This window comes from Saccostrea echinata, unplaced genomic scaffold, assembly GCF_033153115.1.
Source record: "Saccostrea echinata isolate AGI-Se365-2 ecotype Australia unplaced genomic scaffold, CSIRO_AGI_Sech_v1 ptg000009l, whole genome shotgun sequence".
Lineage (NCBI taxonomy): Eukaryota > Metazoa > Mollusca > Bivalvia > Ostreida > Ostreidae > Saccostrea > Saccostrea echinata.
Window position 1 is genome coordinate 3,904,411 of NW_026889758.1, and position 16,027 is coordinate 3,920,437.

At 33.4% G+C, this 16,027-nt stretch overlaps 1 protein-coding gene across 1 annotated transcript in view; it reads right to left on the reverse strand.

Moving 5' to 3' along the window:
• LOC133181486 (uncharacterized) overlaps positions 1 to 16,027 on the reverse strand; it is a 344,223-nt gene that overhangs the window by 158,982 nt on the left and 169,214 nt on the right. The window contains 14 exon segments of the mRNA XM_061315978.1: positions 3,546 to 3,731; positions 4,307 to 4,464; positions 4,632 to 4,674; positions 4,780 to 4,989; positions 6,579 to 6,743; positions 7,817 to 7,977; positions 8,914 to 8,956; positions 9,091 to 9,369; positions 9,508 to 9,684; positions 10,077 to 10,231; positions 10,341 to 10,383; positions 10,471 to 10,677; positions 15,107 to 15,277; positions 15,548 to 15,720. Of these exon segments, the coding sequence (XP_061171962.1) occupies positions 3,546 to 3,731; positions 4,307 to 4,464; positions 4,632 to 4,674; positions 4,780 to 4,989; positions 6,579 to 6,743; positions 7,817 to 7,977; positions 8,914 to 8,956; positions 9,091 to 9,369; positions 9,508 to 9,684; positions 10,077 to 10,231; positions 10,341 to 10,383; positions 10,471 to 10,677; positions 15,107 to 15,277; positions 15,548 to 15,720 (2,171 nt within the window).

Consider the following 16,027-nt stretch of genomic DNA (forward strand, 5'->3'; position numbering starts at 1 on the left):
ACACCCTTGCACATCATAACCATGCACTTAGTTTGTCTGCTTAATATACAGGGAGAGAGAAATTTTTTTTAAAGAATTCATGCATTTTCACTGTATGATGAATAGAGCCCCACCCTAACTCCAGAATACCTGTCCTGGAGGACCTTTTTGAAGTCATTGACAATAAGGTTTTGCATGCCGTCAATTATAGCTATAATTACCAATCGTCTATGCACATAATGATAAAATCCTTATTCTCTTCATTTTTTTTTTAGATACCTGCATCCTTTATTTTCCAAAGAGTGAACACATTAAAGTGTATTTGCTAAATTGTTATTAACAATATATTTCAATATGTAGTAGTTAATCCAGCTTGGTCAAACAGTATAATAGAGACAGTATTTGAAATTCATAATCCTTTATTGATATTACTGTATTGTTATTGCGTGTGGTTTCCATATCTTTCTTTTTTGCCAAAAAAGATGAATTACATTTAAAGGTCATAGGAAACGATTCTTAACACTAGGATTTCACTTTTTAAACCTAAAGCTATATACGAAAGAATGTTAAATTACGAGTAGTAATATTTTTTGGCCTTTGTTCTACTGAAAAATAAAGGTGAAAACTTTTCCACTTGTTACTTTTCTTACCCGCTTATCATTCTTGATTTTGAGGTTTTATGACGTCACAAGAGCCCACTGATGTAAACAGAGCATTAGACTAATGTATTTCTACCATATTTTATCTAGTTAATTTAAGCTATTTTTGTAAGTATAAATGTGTCTATGTTTTCGGGTGAGTTATCTGATTTCGTAGTTCAGTCAATTCAGTTTGAGCGAGTCGTTTATAAGGCACGGCAACTCAAAACTGGAGCTTTTTATCGGAGGATGATCCTGATGAATATCCTATATAAAATTACGCTTAAATTAAGCTACAACTTCGATTACTTACTCTACATCAAACCTTTAGAAACAAAAAAATATTTCCCTGTTTAATACACATATACGACATACCAAGAAGATTTCATCGTCATTCAAAAAAGTTATTAAGTCTTTTTTATTCCAAGAAAAATCGCATAATGCAACATAGAATAGAGCAATTTATTAAAAGTGACCTTTTCTGCTTAGAATAAAAATTTTGATTACGCCTATAATATTCTGTTAAAGAAAGATATATGACACGTATTTGGGGAATATCCCTAACGTGAATCCCCAAAATAAACACTGGGGCCATGCAGTGGTATTGAAGTCCATGATAAGCATGAGCCACTGAAACTGTCAGCGTTTTGAAGTTTCGTTTTCCCCGATCTGAAACACACATATTGCTGTTAAAACGATACAGCAATAGAATCCCTGAGTTTATGACATGATCGTATTCTTCTAATATATATATATATATATATATATATATATATATATATATATATATATATATATATATATATATATATATATATACATATATGTATAAATATATATATATATATATAAAGAAGAAATGTTGAGCCCAGAGCAAATGAGATTGTTACGATGCCGATACTTTGTGCAGTCACGGTTTGACTTGACAATATCGATTTTTGAAATACTCGGTATGTAGTAGTAAGAAGTACAGTCCGTGATCAGTTTGCAAATCCATCCATCATTTGCGAGACTACAATTTTAATATTAATGTTCTTTTTAACAGGTAATAAAACTTTTGAAATTATATCCTTTACAGAAAAAAAACCCCCCGTAAATATAATATACACTGGAAATATAAATAGGTTTATATACGATGATAAGTATTGATCTTTGATAAATATTTTAACAAATTGATGGGAAAGATACCTACCTTTTTTTTTTTGGTATTTTATGTATTAAATTTTACTAAATCAAAAAAAAAAAAATGTCGATTTCTAATTCATTCAATATCTACATTTGGTAGAATCCTTATTCTTCATAGAAATATTTCCACGTTAGAGCTGCCTTTTTTTCTTTAATACATAGGTCTAACGTTACATGTTTAAACGGCGTTTGTACTAACTCGCATATATACAAGTTTACGTTTAGTTTTTGCCAGAGTTGTTTTTAACCCATCTGCAGTGTGTTTAAAAATGGCAGGATTAAGAACTTTAAAGAACTTTCAATTACAAAAACAAAGAAATAACAAGGGGGAGGGAGGCGCCATATTCTCTTTAGAGAAGTGGACAGGCTTTCGCCTACATCCAACATGTGGATGTAGGCGAAAGCCTGTCCACTTCTCTAAAGAGAATACGGATGTAGGCGAAAGCCTGTCCACTTCTCTAAAGAGAATAGGAGGTGCCAGAGAACGGGTATTGGTGGTGATGTTGTACAGTAAGTGAATTAAAGACTGTGTCAAATGATAAGAATTGATTAAATTGTATAAAACAGTAACACAAGAAATTTTTTTCTTGTTTTTTTAAGCCATGTGATGCTACACAGCAGGTACGTATCGTTTGTCAAGAAAAGTGTCATCATATACTGATACTGACACTAAAGTGTTGGACTCTTGTGTGAAAGTAAAACTAGGTTGTAAATAAATGATTTCATTAAAACAACTGCCCTGGTTATGAAAAATGAATTAATTCTCATTCTCCCTCTCCCTTCTTTCTCTCTTCCGATCGCTTTATTTTTCTCTCAATAGATCGAAGTGTTAAACGATGAAAATGATCACATTTTGACTGATAAAACATGCAAACATCTTGTAAATATGCAATGGAATTTTTAAAAAGGAATACTGGCCTGTTTGAAGATCGTATATTTATACAATGTTTTAGTCATGATTATGATATTCTTTAAAATTAAGCTGCAAAATGCATGATAGTTTGTAAACATTGCATAGCTTTGAACAGCGACTGGGCCTTACTGACGTCATAAGCTAAGGGAGATAAGCAACGTTAGTCAAAGTGAATTTTCACAACTGAGTAATTTTGATCGACTGTGCTGTAGCTATCTTGCGTAAAAAATCCAAAAAACAATTTCAGTCTTATCTTACAAGCTCAGATGAACTTATTCCAGTATGTAACTCAATATGTTCAGGTAATTGTCTCCTATGACCTTTAAGTAGTAAACTGATTGAAGATAATTAAAAACCTAAACATATTTAACTGTTATAAATGTTGTAAAGGCATTACGAAGCATTATACAGATTGATTGCATGAAAGACGAAAATGAAAAAAAAATTACAAAAAAAAAAACCAACAACTATTGGACCTTTTTTCCATGAATTTATGTATCCTCAAAACTGAATTTTACTAAATCCATGAAAATTGTTGCCCATAAATATTGATGAAACCACGTACAGTATTAAAATTCTGTGTGCAAGTTTTCATCTATAAAGGAAATCTTGCTGGGACTAGGATTTTGAGTTCATTTAACAAAATGTTGTATACTCAATGAAAATTTTAATTCATAAATTTAAATGTCTACATCTGTATCAATTTTGATGCAAATTTTAAAACAAACCTGTGCAGGAGTAGCTTTTTTTTGAAAATGTTTTAGTTAACTCATCTAAGACACACTGACAAATTCCAGAAATTAATTAAGGTCTCCTGGTTTCTGACTTACCATTTATCCATCCACTGACTGGTACTGTTGTATTGTAAAGAGGACCTGATAAATCACATGAGATTTTGTTCAGCATGTTTGCAATTCCTCTTTCTTCAAATAACAGATCCTGCAAAGTGTTGGATACCACAGAGTTGGAAGAATAATTCACTCCCATGTCCTCTAGCCATTTCTTTAAGGAAAACCCTAAGTAACAGAGAATCAGTTTTTTTTTCAATTATCATTTTCAAGGCAAAATTGTTTATTCAGTTTAACCAAAATCTATACATAAATTGTACCTGAAAAACTGGAGTCAGAATGTCAGACCTTTGGCAGAATATGTGTATTCAATATTATATATCAGCAACATGAATATATCCTCCCACATCATCCATTTTGAATTAGGAGAGAGGTCATTCAGCAGTAAAATTGTTCGACAATTGAGAGGTCTGCACTCAGCCAGTATTTTTCTCATTAAGACAGAAATCAAGAGCCATGGAGTTTTTTTTTTTTTGGGGGGGGGGGGGGGGGGGGGGGGGGGAGGAGGCTGAAAATTAGACTAACTGTAGCTCTCTGCCTCTATTGGGTCACCCATTCAAAATTTGTTTTCAGACCTATGAACTATATAGACCTGCAGCAATATAAGGCAAAGTTCAAAAGCTGCTTCTCTCAAGTTATTCTTGCAATATCTAAGAGTTTTCACACAGATCATCGTGAAATAATGCATGATTATAATTTTTGATTTTGTTTTGACTGGGGTTCTCTGCACAGAAAATGTCTACCTTGCAAACTCTTTGTCCAGTCACATTCTAATTTGCGTAAGATTGCATTTTTCAACACTGAGACTTCAACATCACAGCTTCCTCTGCTTTCAAAGCACACACTCACATTTAGATCCATCTGATATGCATGATCATAGGGAAGATCATACAGGACCAAGCTGCAATATATATGAACATAATACACTTCATCATTAGTGATGGTGAATATGAGAGAAGCTTACTGCTATGAAAGAGTACGAGAAGTTTTTATTCTTCCTAAATTCAGGTCATCATTCATAAATTTAATATGAATAAGATGCATTAATTCCTTGACAATTTTACTTACCTCATTTTGACCATTCCAACTAGACTGTAGTGTACAACCTTACCTAAAATATCATGCAATAAAAAGGATGCACATCTGAATTTTACCATTTAGTTGCATGCAATGAGAGAGAGAGAGAGAGAGAGAGAGAGAGAGAGAGAGCTCTTACCATATTCAATGTCTAGCAAATCAACCTCTATTTTTAGCCTTTCCAAGTAAACTATCATCCTCTTGAAGCATGGATCAAGCTTAAGATGAACACTAAATGACCTTCCAATTTTTTCCACAATGATGCAACAGTTGATGGAGCTACAGCTGAAATCCAAGTAACATTCAATTGGAGCAGAGGTCAGGTTGTTAACTTGGACATTAGGACAGACTGCAATAACAAAGCATTATATACATCATTTTAAACTGTTCCATTACAATACAGTAAAACTTGGTCAAAAATTACTCCCAACAGAGTTACATGTTTTGTTAAATTTGTACTATCTAAATTTAACACAAAAAAGAAACTAAGAAACATAATCCATAAAAGCTCAGATGAATATTTATAGCTAGGCTGTCACTTGTTATAAAAAAAAATGGAACTAGATATCATTGAGATGGTGGCCATCTCAAAGGGCCCCACTTTCAGCAATGAACATGGAAATGTAAGGTAGCTGAAAAGGGTTTATTTCAAAGAGGAACATTTGTGTACTATTAAGGGATGTGTTGTTTGAGTCTAAAGGGCTTCTATGTTATCCTCGATATAATAAAAAATGGCATGAAAATCACGAGTGCTCAACACCTTCCATCAAAAAATGGCACAAAAATCACGAATCCTGCATATCCTCTATGAAAATTGTTGCATATCCTCTATCAGAAATATGGAAGGAAAATCACAAATGATCAGTACCCTTAGTCAATTGGTAAGGTTTGAGGCTGACTGGACTTTAGGGAAAGAAATTATGCACCGAACAAAGATTTAAACAGAGAGGCTATTTTTGAAGTTGATCCTTGACCTAGAAACATCGTTCAAGGTCACTGCACATCCACTGACAAGTGGCACTCTGTGAGTGAAGTATGAGCCACATTGGACCAAGGGGAGAGAAGTTATACTCTGGACAAGGACTTTTCATATAATTCTGCTATGACCTTAACCTTAGACCTGAAACATGGTTCAAGGTCACTGCACACCCTTTACCAAAAGGCACTCTGTGGGTGAAGTATGAGCCAGATTGGGCCAAGGAATGAGAAAATATGCTCTGGACAAAAATTTAAACAAAGAGGCTTTTTTTGACCTTGACCCTTGACCTAAAAACTTTGTTCAAGGTCACTGTACATCCATTGACCAGGTGGCACTCTGTGAGTGAAGTATGAGCCACATTGGATCAAGAGGAGAGAAGATATGCTCCAGACAAGGATTTTTCATATAATTCTGCTATGACCTTGACCTTAGACCTAGAAACATGGTTCAAAGTCTCTGCACACCCTTTACCCAAAGACATTCTGTTGGTGAAGTATGAGCCAGATTGGGCCAAGGAGAGAGAAGATATGTTCCAAACAAGGATCTAAACAGAGAGGCTATTTTTGACCTTGATCCTTGACCTAAAAACGTCATTCAAGGTCACTGCACATTCATTGACCAGTGGCACTCTGTGAGTGAAGTATGAGCCACGTTGGACCAAGAGGAGAGAAGATATGCTCCGGACAAGGATTTTTCATATAATTCTGCTATGACCTTGACCTTAGACATAGAAACATGGTTCAAGGTCACTGCACACCCTTTACCCAAAGACACTCTGTGGGTGAAGTATGAGCCAGATTGGGCCAAGGAGAGAGAAGATATGCTCCGGACAAGAGATCTCGGATGGACAGACGGACGGATGGACGGACAGACTGATCACTATAGGGCACCCGCAGAGCGGGGCCCTAATAAGAACACAGCTATCTAATGTATACTTCTATTCAAACACTCCAACTTACAGTTATTCCAGCCATCCACTAAAGCAGAGTATATTTCTTGATCATGACAAGTTTCAGACAATAGGTACCGTGCAGTCCTCATTTCCCTCATTAGCTCTGCTGACTGGTGTTTATTCAGAGGAGAACTGTAACCATTGTTGATCATCCAAGCAGATCTTGAGAAGTCTGGAAGATTAATGCTTAGTCAGTTTTTCTTTTAACAGCAGGCCTTTATGGTCTTCTGATGTCAAATTTTAAAAGTGAAATAATTAATCAATCTACAGTATATATTTAAGAGTGTGTATCCATGAGGTTCTCCATCAGAATTTCTTTACATACTTATTAGGGATGTCAATTTTGTCCATAATTCATATTCGAATATTCAATGAAAGTTTTCGAATATATTCGAATATTCGATAAAATATATAAATTCTGGTTTATTTTAAATATGCATATCCTACTCTCATGAAAAGTTTATCGTAGGTTATCTTATATTGAAAGTAAAATTGTATGAAGACTTTTGTAGTTGTACAAAAAGGAATTCCATTTGATATTTGTCAATGTTTGAAAAAAATAATTGATTTAAATGTAGAAAAGTATAATTTGAGCAAATGATACGTGTATTTATAGTAGTTCCAACTGAGGAACCAGTCGTCAAGTACCAAAGGCAAGATAGTCGTATACTGTTCAGATTTCAATATGTATAATTAATTACAATTATCAGCCTAATAAGCAATATGATTATAATCTTTGATACAATATTTGTAAAATGTAAACAAATATTTCCATAGACAATTGTCCTAGGTAATTAACTAATTTCCCGATAATGAATATAAAATTCAGGATTATGTGCAACCCAAGATAATCAAGTAATTTACACATTTATTCTGAAATTGAGCCCTTTACAATATTAATTACAGACTAATTCTATCGGACATTCACATGTTTTTCAGTGGCTCTTGAGAAAAAGATTTTTTAAAGATACCACCAAATTTTCACCTCTTCTTAATTATCTCCCCTTGGAAGAACTGGTAGCCTTTCACTTGAATCCCTTTCACCCAAGGATGTTTTGTGGCAAGTTTGGTTAAAATTGGCCTAGTGGTTCTGGAGAAGAAGTCTCAAATGTGAAAAGTTTACACAGACAGATGGACGGACTGGACTACAGACAAAATGTGATCAGATAAGCTCACTTGAGCTTTCAGCTCAGGTGAGCTAAAAAAAAAATCTTTCATTTCTGCAATTATTCATTTGTTATGTACTTGAGTTAACAAATCCCTCATTCCAATCACAAGGTTGTTTTGGTAGCAGTACATTGTCAAATATTGTATGGTTAGCTTCACAGGAGGAGCTCTCTGTACAGACACTGAGCTTCACTGCTGCAAGATATACTTTCTCATTAGGGACATCTCTTATGTTGTATCTGTAATACAAAATAACACTTTCCAACTCATCTGTTATGAAGTTGTAGCAATTTAAAAAAAGGTAGTATGGTAAAAAAGTAGTAAAATATATAACTGATACACCATCACATACAACAAAATTTTAGAATCAAAACTGGAATTATCATAAATGGACCCCCTCTCTTTCCACAGATCAACACAAGAAATGGAGCAATTTACGAATCTTGCTAAATATAAAATGCAAATTTTCATGGCATTAATCTTGTGAAAATGTAGTTCTTTGAATAAGATCTTTGGTCATGAGCAAACTTTGTGTTAAATACTGTAAATGACTTTTTATTTGCAAAAACTTTATTTTCAGATTATTACGCGAGATGGTCTGTTCGCAAAAATTTCATTTCTGTGTATGAAAAAAAAAACGAGATAACGAGGGATCAATAAACTGGGGGTTAATTAAAGAAAACATTGTTGGGACTTTCAAATCACTTTGACATATATCCATTGTATTTGAGATATCGGAGTTCGAGAAAACAAAGTTCAACTGTAATTGTCCTCGTCCAAATCATAGTCAAAACACACCTCAAATTGCAAACCACCTTTGTATCAATCTTTCAGACAAAAATTTCTCATGTTATTCCTCTCAAAGAATTTATGTACAATGAAATATTAACATTGTCATATCATTTTTTTTTAATATATTAAAATTGTTGTATCTTTTTTTTAATATCAAGACATTTATCTAAAAATTTTACTGAGAGTTTTCAAATGGTATTGTATTAATTCTAAAAAAAAAAAAAAATCTAACATTGTCAAAACCAATAAATAGTTTTCAAGATACACTCCAGAATAAAAGACATCTATGGATGTACAGTCAGACAGATATGGTGATTCCCGTATAACCCAACAAACTTTGCCTGCTGGGGGTACATTAATAGAATTATATTATTTATATTTACATTATTTTCAGAATACCAGCCAGAGAAAACACACCATCTTTTCCTAATAAAAGAAACAAAGGTAAAACAATAGTTAACAGAACATTTATGCGAGACTGAAATATATCACAAATATGAAATGTATTGAAAATAAATTTCAGTCGTATTTGCACCACATATTTTGTTCTTTAAACCTACCAAACTTGTACTGGTCCAATGATTTACTGACAGTGAATTTCTCAATGCCAACAGTGAACATATAATTACAGGGGTCCACAGAGAGATAAGCATTGAAGGACATGTTAAGGTCAGGAACATCTACACAGCAGTGAAACCCTGTACACAGTGAAGGAAGGTAGCAGGACACTAGAGTGGAAGATCTGGCATCCAACGATCGATTTACCAAATCCACATCCAATTGACACACTAACAGAATACAAAATATATGAAATTAATAGAGACCCTCTGATTACTGTGCTTTTCTTAGATGTAGTTAGAAGAATTCATAAACAACTACAACAATGTTAGATTTCAAAAACAGTCACTTAAACAGCTGTCATATGATCCGTTCTCAATTAGAAGACTATTGCTTAGTTTCTCTGGAAACATTCTTACTCTGCGGTGATCCTGTTGATATTGGTTTAGAAAATCTCCCAGCTCCCCTCTTACATGGAGAAGGTTCCATGTATTGTGCTATATCAAGATGTTCTAGCAAAAGGTATTTTGCCCATTCAGGAATCTGTGTGCTGTTGGAAACCTTTTCCTCTTGCTTCCATTCAGAGAGGGAGAAACCTAAAAAAAATCAAATGAAACATAAAAATTCAAACTCTGTTTTAATTACAAATATGCATATAAAATTCTTGATAAACATGAAACTATACCTTATTCTTTAGAAATCATGAAACTTAATAAAGTTTGTCAATGAACTGAATTCCCACATCTTGGGGGAAAAATAGTTATAGTTCTTTTATATGATCATTGATCAAGTTACCTTTCTTATGTATAAAGTAAGATTTTTTGGATTGGAATTTTGGAATAGTGTAACGTTGATGAATTTAAAAGTAATAATTTACAAATTGATCATATATACGCCTAACAAAGCTTCAGTTCTAAAAGACAATAACCAAAATGACTGAATGAGCAGATAACTGAAATTACTGAAAAAAAACAAACAGGAAACAAACCCATGTTAACATCCTGTGGACATTTCCTTTTTGGAAGCACGGTGTCTTCATAGATCACAAAACTTGTTTGGCATGGTTGATTTGCTTCAAAGCAAATGCTCAAATTCATGTTGACAACATAAAGGTTTCCACCCTTAAAATCATCCAATGAAAATCTAAAATGCAGAAAAAATGTTCATAACTTAGTACAAATAGATACATCCAAATAACTAAAAAGTTAAAAATAAAGATGACAAATGTCCAAGAAAAAGGGTCATAGCTTACTCTAATCGTGTTATTCCTCCAAGCCAAAGTTTATCTAATTGTCCTGAAAAAAATTTAACAATAATGTGAACTTCATCTTCCATAGAATATATCAGAAGCTATTTAAGTGATTTTGTTATGAATGGATTACCAAATCTGTACTGTGTTAGTGAAATGTTCCTGCTAAATTTTTCTATGCCAACTTGGAGTTCTGAACTACATGGGTCTATGTTAAGGTAGGTCTTGATATTACGAGTGAGGTACTCAACCTCCACACAGCATTCTGTTGATGTACAGTCATCTTTAAGGTGGCATACTGCTCCAGATATGTTGGGTTTAATTATATTCTTCATACAAGCTAAAATGAAAACAAAAGAATCATGTTTAACATACGTAGACACTGTAACAGTATCATTGAGATGGTGACCATTAAGAAAGCAATTTGTAAATAAAATTATTGTTTTCTTCAAATTGCCATCCACTGCCTCCCATGTGTTTACAAAAATATAGCTATCGGAACTGGACATGCAAGACTGTGAACTTATAATTGGGAACTATCATATTCATTAACGGCAAATAAAGTTGCACACTGTATTAGATATCACTAAATACTTTTAAATCAGATTCCAATTCCATAAGTTTAAGAGACTAATACTGTTTTCCTGCTAACATTTGCAGTCATGAGCACCCTTGTCTGCAGAGTTTTGATAAAAACTAACAAATACTGTATTCAAGATGTTGTCAAGATTGGACAAAATGACCACTATGGACAAGGAAAAATAATGATTTCCCATGAAATCTGATGACTGCTGACTGCGTTACGTATATGACCACATAATAGAGTTAAATTATATTGGTTAATTCATTGGGAGGAAATGAAATGACCACATAGGGCAAGTGACTGCTGAATAAAGGTGACCACTATGAAAAGTTTAACTGTACTACAGAGAAAGCCAGTCTATAAGAATATGCTAATAGCTTACTAGCCATTAAAAGGGCACAGAATGTAGATGTTACCTATTACTTTGATATGAGTGGAGTCAGAGGTTGTGATATGAAGAATTACTCATTACTTCTTTAAACTGAATACATTTCATAAAAAAAAGAAATTTATCTCAAGTTTTTCTCCCATATATATCTTAATTCGCCTTTATTTCAGGAGCCCCTACATAAGCCATTCAATTGGTCATGGTTCATAGTAAAGAGCTTTTTAGATTAAATCAGTGTGGATGTGCCACTGTGAACAAGAGGCCCATGGCCACAATGCTCACCTGAATAACTTTTGCCCTGCCGTTCTTCATCAGAAAAATTGTGACCCCATATCATAGCCCCACTAACTCTAATGATCTTTGAATTGATACAACATGGAGATGCTTCACTTTCACTATGACTATCATGGCCTTGCAATAATGGAGAAGAAAATTCTTTTTCTGCATTATGTAAAATTTGATCCCTGTTTTAGTTAAATCTAACCCACAGTGCATAATTTGAAAGAAAAAAAAATCCACCCAACTTGGGAATTTTTGCATATGAATGGTGCGATTGTGGTTCTTGAGAAGATTTTCAAAACTTATTTCATATAATGTCCCATGTAAAATTTTGATCCCCTATTGTGGACCACCCTAATCCCATGGGCCATGATTTGAATAATTTAGAATCTACACTTTCTAAGGAATCTTTAACAAAAGTTTTATCTCTCATGGCCCATTGGTTCTTGGGAAGATTTTTCAAGACTAATCATAGAAATGCTGTTCTTGAGAAGATTTTTTAAAAATACTTTTCTCTTTATATTCCTATATAAAACTTTGATCGCCCATTGTGGCCCCACCTTATCCCCGGGGGTCATGATTTGAACAAATTTGAGTCTACACTTTCCTGGAATGATTCCTCATAAAAATCATTAATCATGGATTTGAACATGTTCATGATTTGAACAAACTTGAATCTTTATTATCTGTTATGCTTCCATATAAAAATATATACATTTGTGCAGAGTTGTGGAAAACTGTCGGTCATGCCGGCAAAACCGGCAAAAAATGCGTATGACCGGTAAAAATGCTATCGATGTCGGTCCAAATGACCGGCACCTTTTTTGGTTATTTTTTTTTCCATTTATCATCGGCGCACTTCCTAGCATAATTACTTATATGCGATTGCGTAATACCGGTACTTTTCTTTTTACGAGATCGAGGCTATAGATGAAAGCGAAACCAGCATGGTCTCGTGACCTATTAAATTTACAACTGGGACAGAATTAGGTAGAAAACATAATAAAGACAATCTAAATATGAAAAATTTCGACAGAAAGAATTCAAACACAGTTGGGGAAAGCTGTAAATCTAATACTCCCGACTGTCCCGGATTTTGTTTTTCATTGATCGTGTTGATATCTTTATTATCGATGCACAGAATTTCTTCAATTTTTCTAGGTTAATATAATTCCCAAGTGCATAATTGTTTAAAAAAATTACGTTTACTATGCTGAATTAGCATTGTCACCAGCCCCAAAGCGGCGAAATCTAGTATTGTTATAAACATGATAAAAAAAAAAAAAAACAAAAAAAAAAAAACAAAAACGGAAGAGGACTTGGGGATGGAGACTGAATGTTATATATTATTATTAAGTAAATAGATGTGTAATGAAGAAAATAAATGTTATGCTTTTTTCTAATTTTGCGACCTACTATTTCGGACCGGCAACAATCACTTCGGACCGGCTTATTTTGTCTTCTTGCCAGTCCAAATGACTGGCTATCTGAAAAAGTTTTCCACAACTCTGTTGTGGTATCTCTCTATTATATAAACATACAGAGAGCAAATATCTTCATACCTGTATGAAGTTTTTAGAAGGTCATAGGTCATTACGTGACCTAATCACACAGCGCAGTAGATTTACTCTACTTAGCAATACAGCATGCTTTTCATGTATAAAAATGTACAAAATACGCAAGTAAAATAATAATCATTTTATTTACAATGTAAATGAGTATTTAATACAGTTCTTGATCGATTTTACATAGAGAATAGAAAACTACGTGTTATAACTTTGATGTCTGAGCTCCATAGTCTCAACGTTTAGCGTTATTTTTCTTATAGACCTCTGAATGCTATAATTTTTTTCATCAAACTGTACTCACAATAAATTTGAAAATCTGTCAGAAAATATCTATGTAATGCAATCACGCCACAAACAGCTGACAAACACTTCAGAACTTCGGTAGGCACACCTCCATCATCGAGATCATTGTCTTACATGTAAAAATTTAAGCTGTCGCCAGTGTCTCCGTGTCAACATCATAATAAATATGCCTTACTGAAATTGTAGATTTTATGTTCCTAATCAAATTTTAAACTTGATTTCAAGTTAACCTGGTCTGGACAAGTGTCTCCATCCATCCCTTTGCGACCGAAATTCCTCCAATTTTTTATTATCAAACATCGGACGTGTTTCTTGTGTTTTTTAACATCAAATATGGGTTCTCATGAATACAAAAATTCCCAGACACCAATATGCTCACTAAAATTGATCACAAGTAGCCTTTCACAGAATATTCCTTTCAAAACAGAATTCTTTGACAAGTGAATTTGAAGCGTAAACGCTTTTCAAGCCGATTTACACCTTGCGTAATTTGTCAAAATCTACGACGAACAGTTAGTGCAATATTTATGTTCGATTATATTTGATTGTCCGTCTCAAATGTATATATAAGTAATAAATAACAAGTTTAAAAACTTCACTGGGAAATGAAGTGGGTCGGTACATGATCAAATCTTCTGAGAAGGCCTTTGGCCTTCACAGGATTTGATCATGTGACCCACCCACTTCATTTCCCAGAGAAGTTTTTAAACTTGTTATTTATTTCTTAAATGATTAATCATGGCTTTGATGATCTTGAGATGAAGATTTTTAAAGATTTTTCTTATATATTCCTATGTAAAACTTTGATCCCCCATTGTGGTCCAATTTTCCTTAGCCCGGAGTCATGATTTTGAAAAAATTTGAATCTTTACTATATATGTAATGAATATATGAGTAATTGAGACTTTACCTGTCTTGAGAAGAAGAATTTTTAAATGATTTTCCCTAGGTATGCCTATGTAAAAATTTGATCACCAATTGCCCTAACCTAGCTCTGGGGATCATGATTTAAACAAACTTGAATCTAAACTATCTGAGGATGTTTCCATCTCAGTTTCGTTTTTTTTGGCTCAGTGGTTCTTGAGAAGAAGATCTTTAAAAGATATTATTAATTTTCACTAATTCATAATTATCTCCCCTTGGAAGAAGGCATAGCTCTTCATTTGAAAAAAAAAATCAATTTGTTTTAACCAAGGGTATTTTGTGGCAAGTTTGATTCTTGATTTTGAGTCATTCTTAAGAAAAAGCCGAAAATGTTTAAATGTTTACAGACAGACAGACAGCTAGACGGACAAACAGACAAAATGTGATCAGAAAAGCTCTCTTGAGCTTTCAGCACAGGTAAGCTTAAACAACTTAAGCAATATATACATGAATATTTATTTGTTTACATGACTGTGTACTTTAATTTTTCCAACCTTGATAAGATTAATATTATAAATGTATTACCACAGATTAGTAAAGTACAAGGATTAACAAAAAAAAAAAATCCTGTAGTGCAAATCCTGCTTAAGCAAGATCAGAATTTTAAAAGTGCATTTAGAGTTTGTAAATATGTGGAAAAAAGAACAGCTGTATCCAGTTTTGAATTCATCTTGATGCTCAATGACATTTACTTTCTTTTCAAATACCACATTATTTAGCTTACATGTGGTCCATCCACCAACAGCATATTTGGATGCAGGCCTGCAATGAGGAGTTTCTAAATATTGTGAGATGGCCAGTTCATCCATAAGCCTGGATACCATGTAGTCTTTTTGCATCAGTTCTGAAACATTGACTAAGCTGTTCTCCATTAGCCATCCTTTCAAAGAGAAATCTGTAAAGAAATGTAAATGGTGAAGAAATTTCATGAACCTACTAAATAAGCTTTATGAACATATCCATTAGTTTTCAAAAGCAGCTTTCTGTAAACAGTTTAACACTCAGACTCTAAAGATACATGAACATCAGTGTAAAACTTGAATACTTACATCCATTGAATATTTTCTCCTTTATTTCTTAAATATGAAACCATATCAACCTATAACTCATTTAGTACTCTCATTCCATATTTTAATTTCCATGATTTATTACTGAATTTTTTTACCTGGTTTAACAAACCCTTCATTTCCTGAACAAATGCCTTTAGGAAACATTATCCTGTCCAGAATTTTAATGGTTTTTGCAGAATCCTTTAGAGGTATCTTAGCTTCATAGTGTTCCATCACATACAAGGACACGAGGTATGCTCTTTTTTCTTTCAAATCCTCAACTGTACATCTACAAAATTAACAATGTCCTGTGAAAATATTAAAATGTTAGAATGTAAATTGCATCTTGTAACTTCTTCTTATTCTTAGAATTCATATTACCTAAAGAATCTAACACAAGAGGCCCATGGGTCTTCAAAGACAACTTAGTAATATACAAGTTAATTTAAACTAAAGATCCATTTAAAATTTCCTTCTGTTGCTGCTTGTACCAAATGATGACCTTAAAATTTCATCTATAATCCCTTTCAAGTGACCTAGGAACATTCTTCACTTTATAAAAAGTCCCCCATGTTTGTCCTTTCTGACATACACTG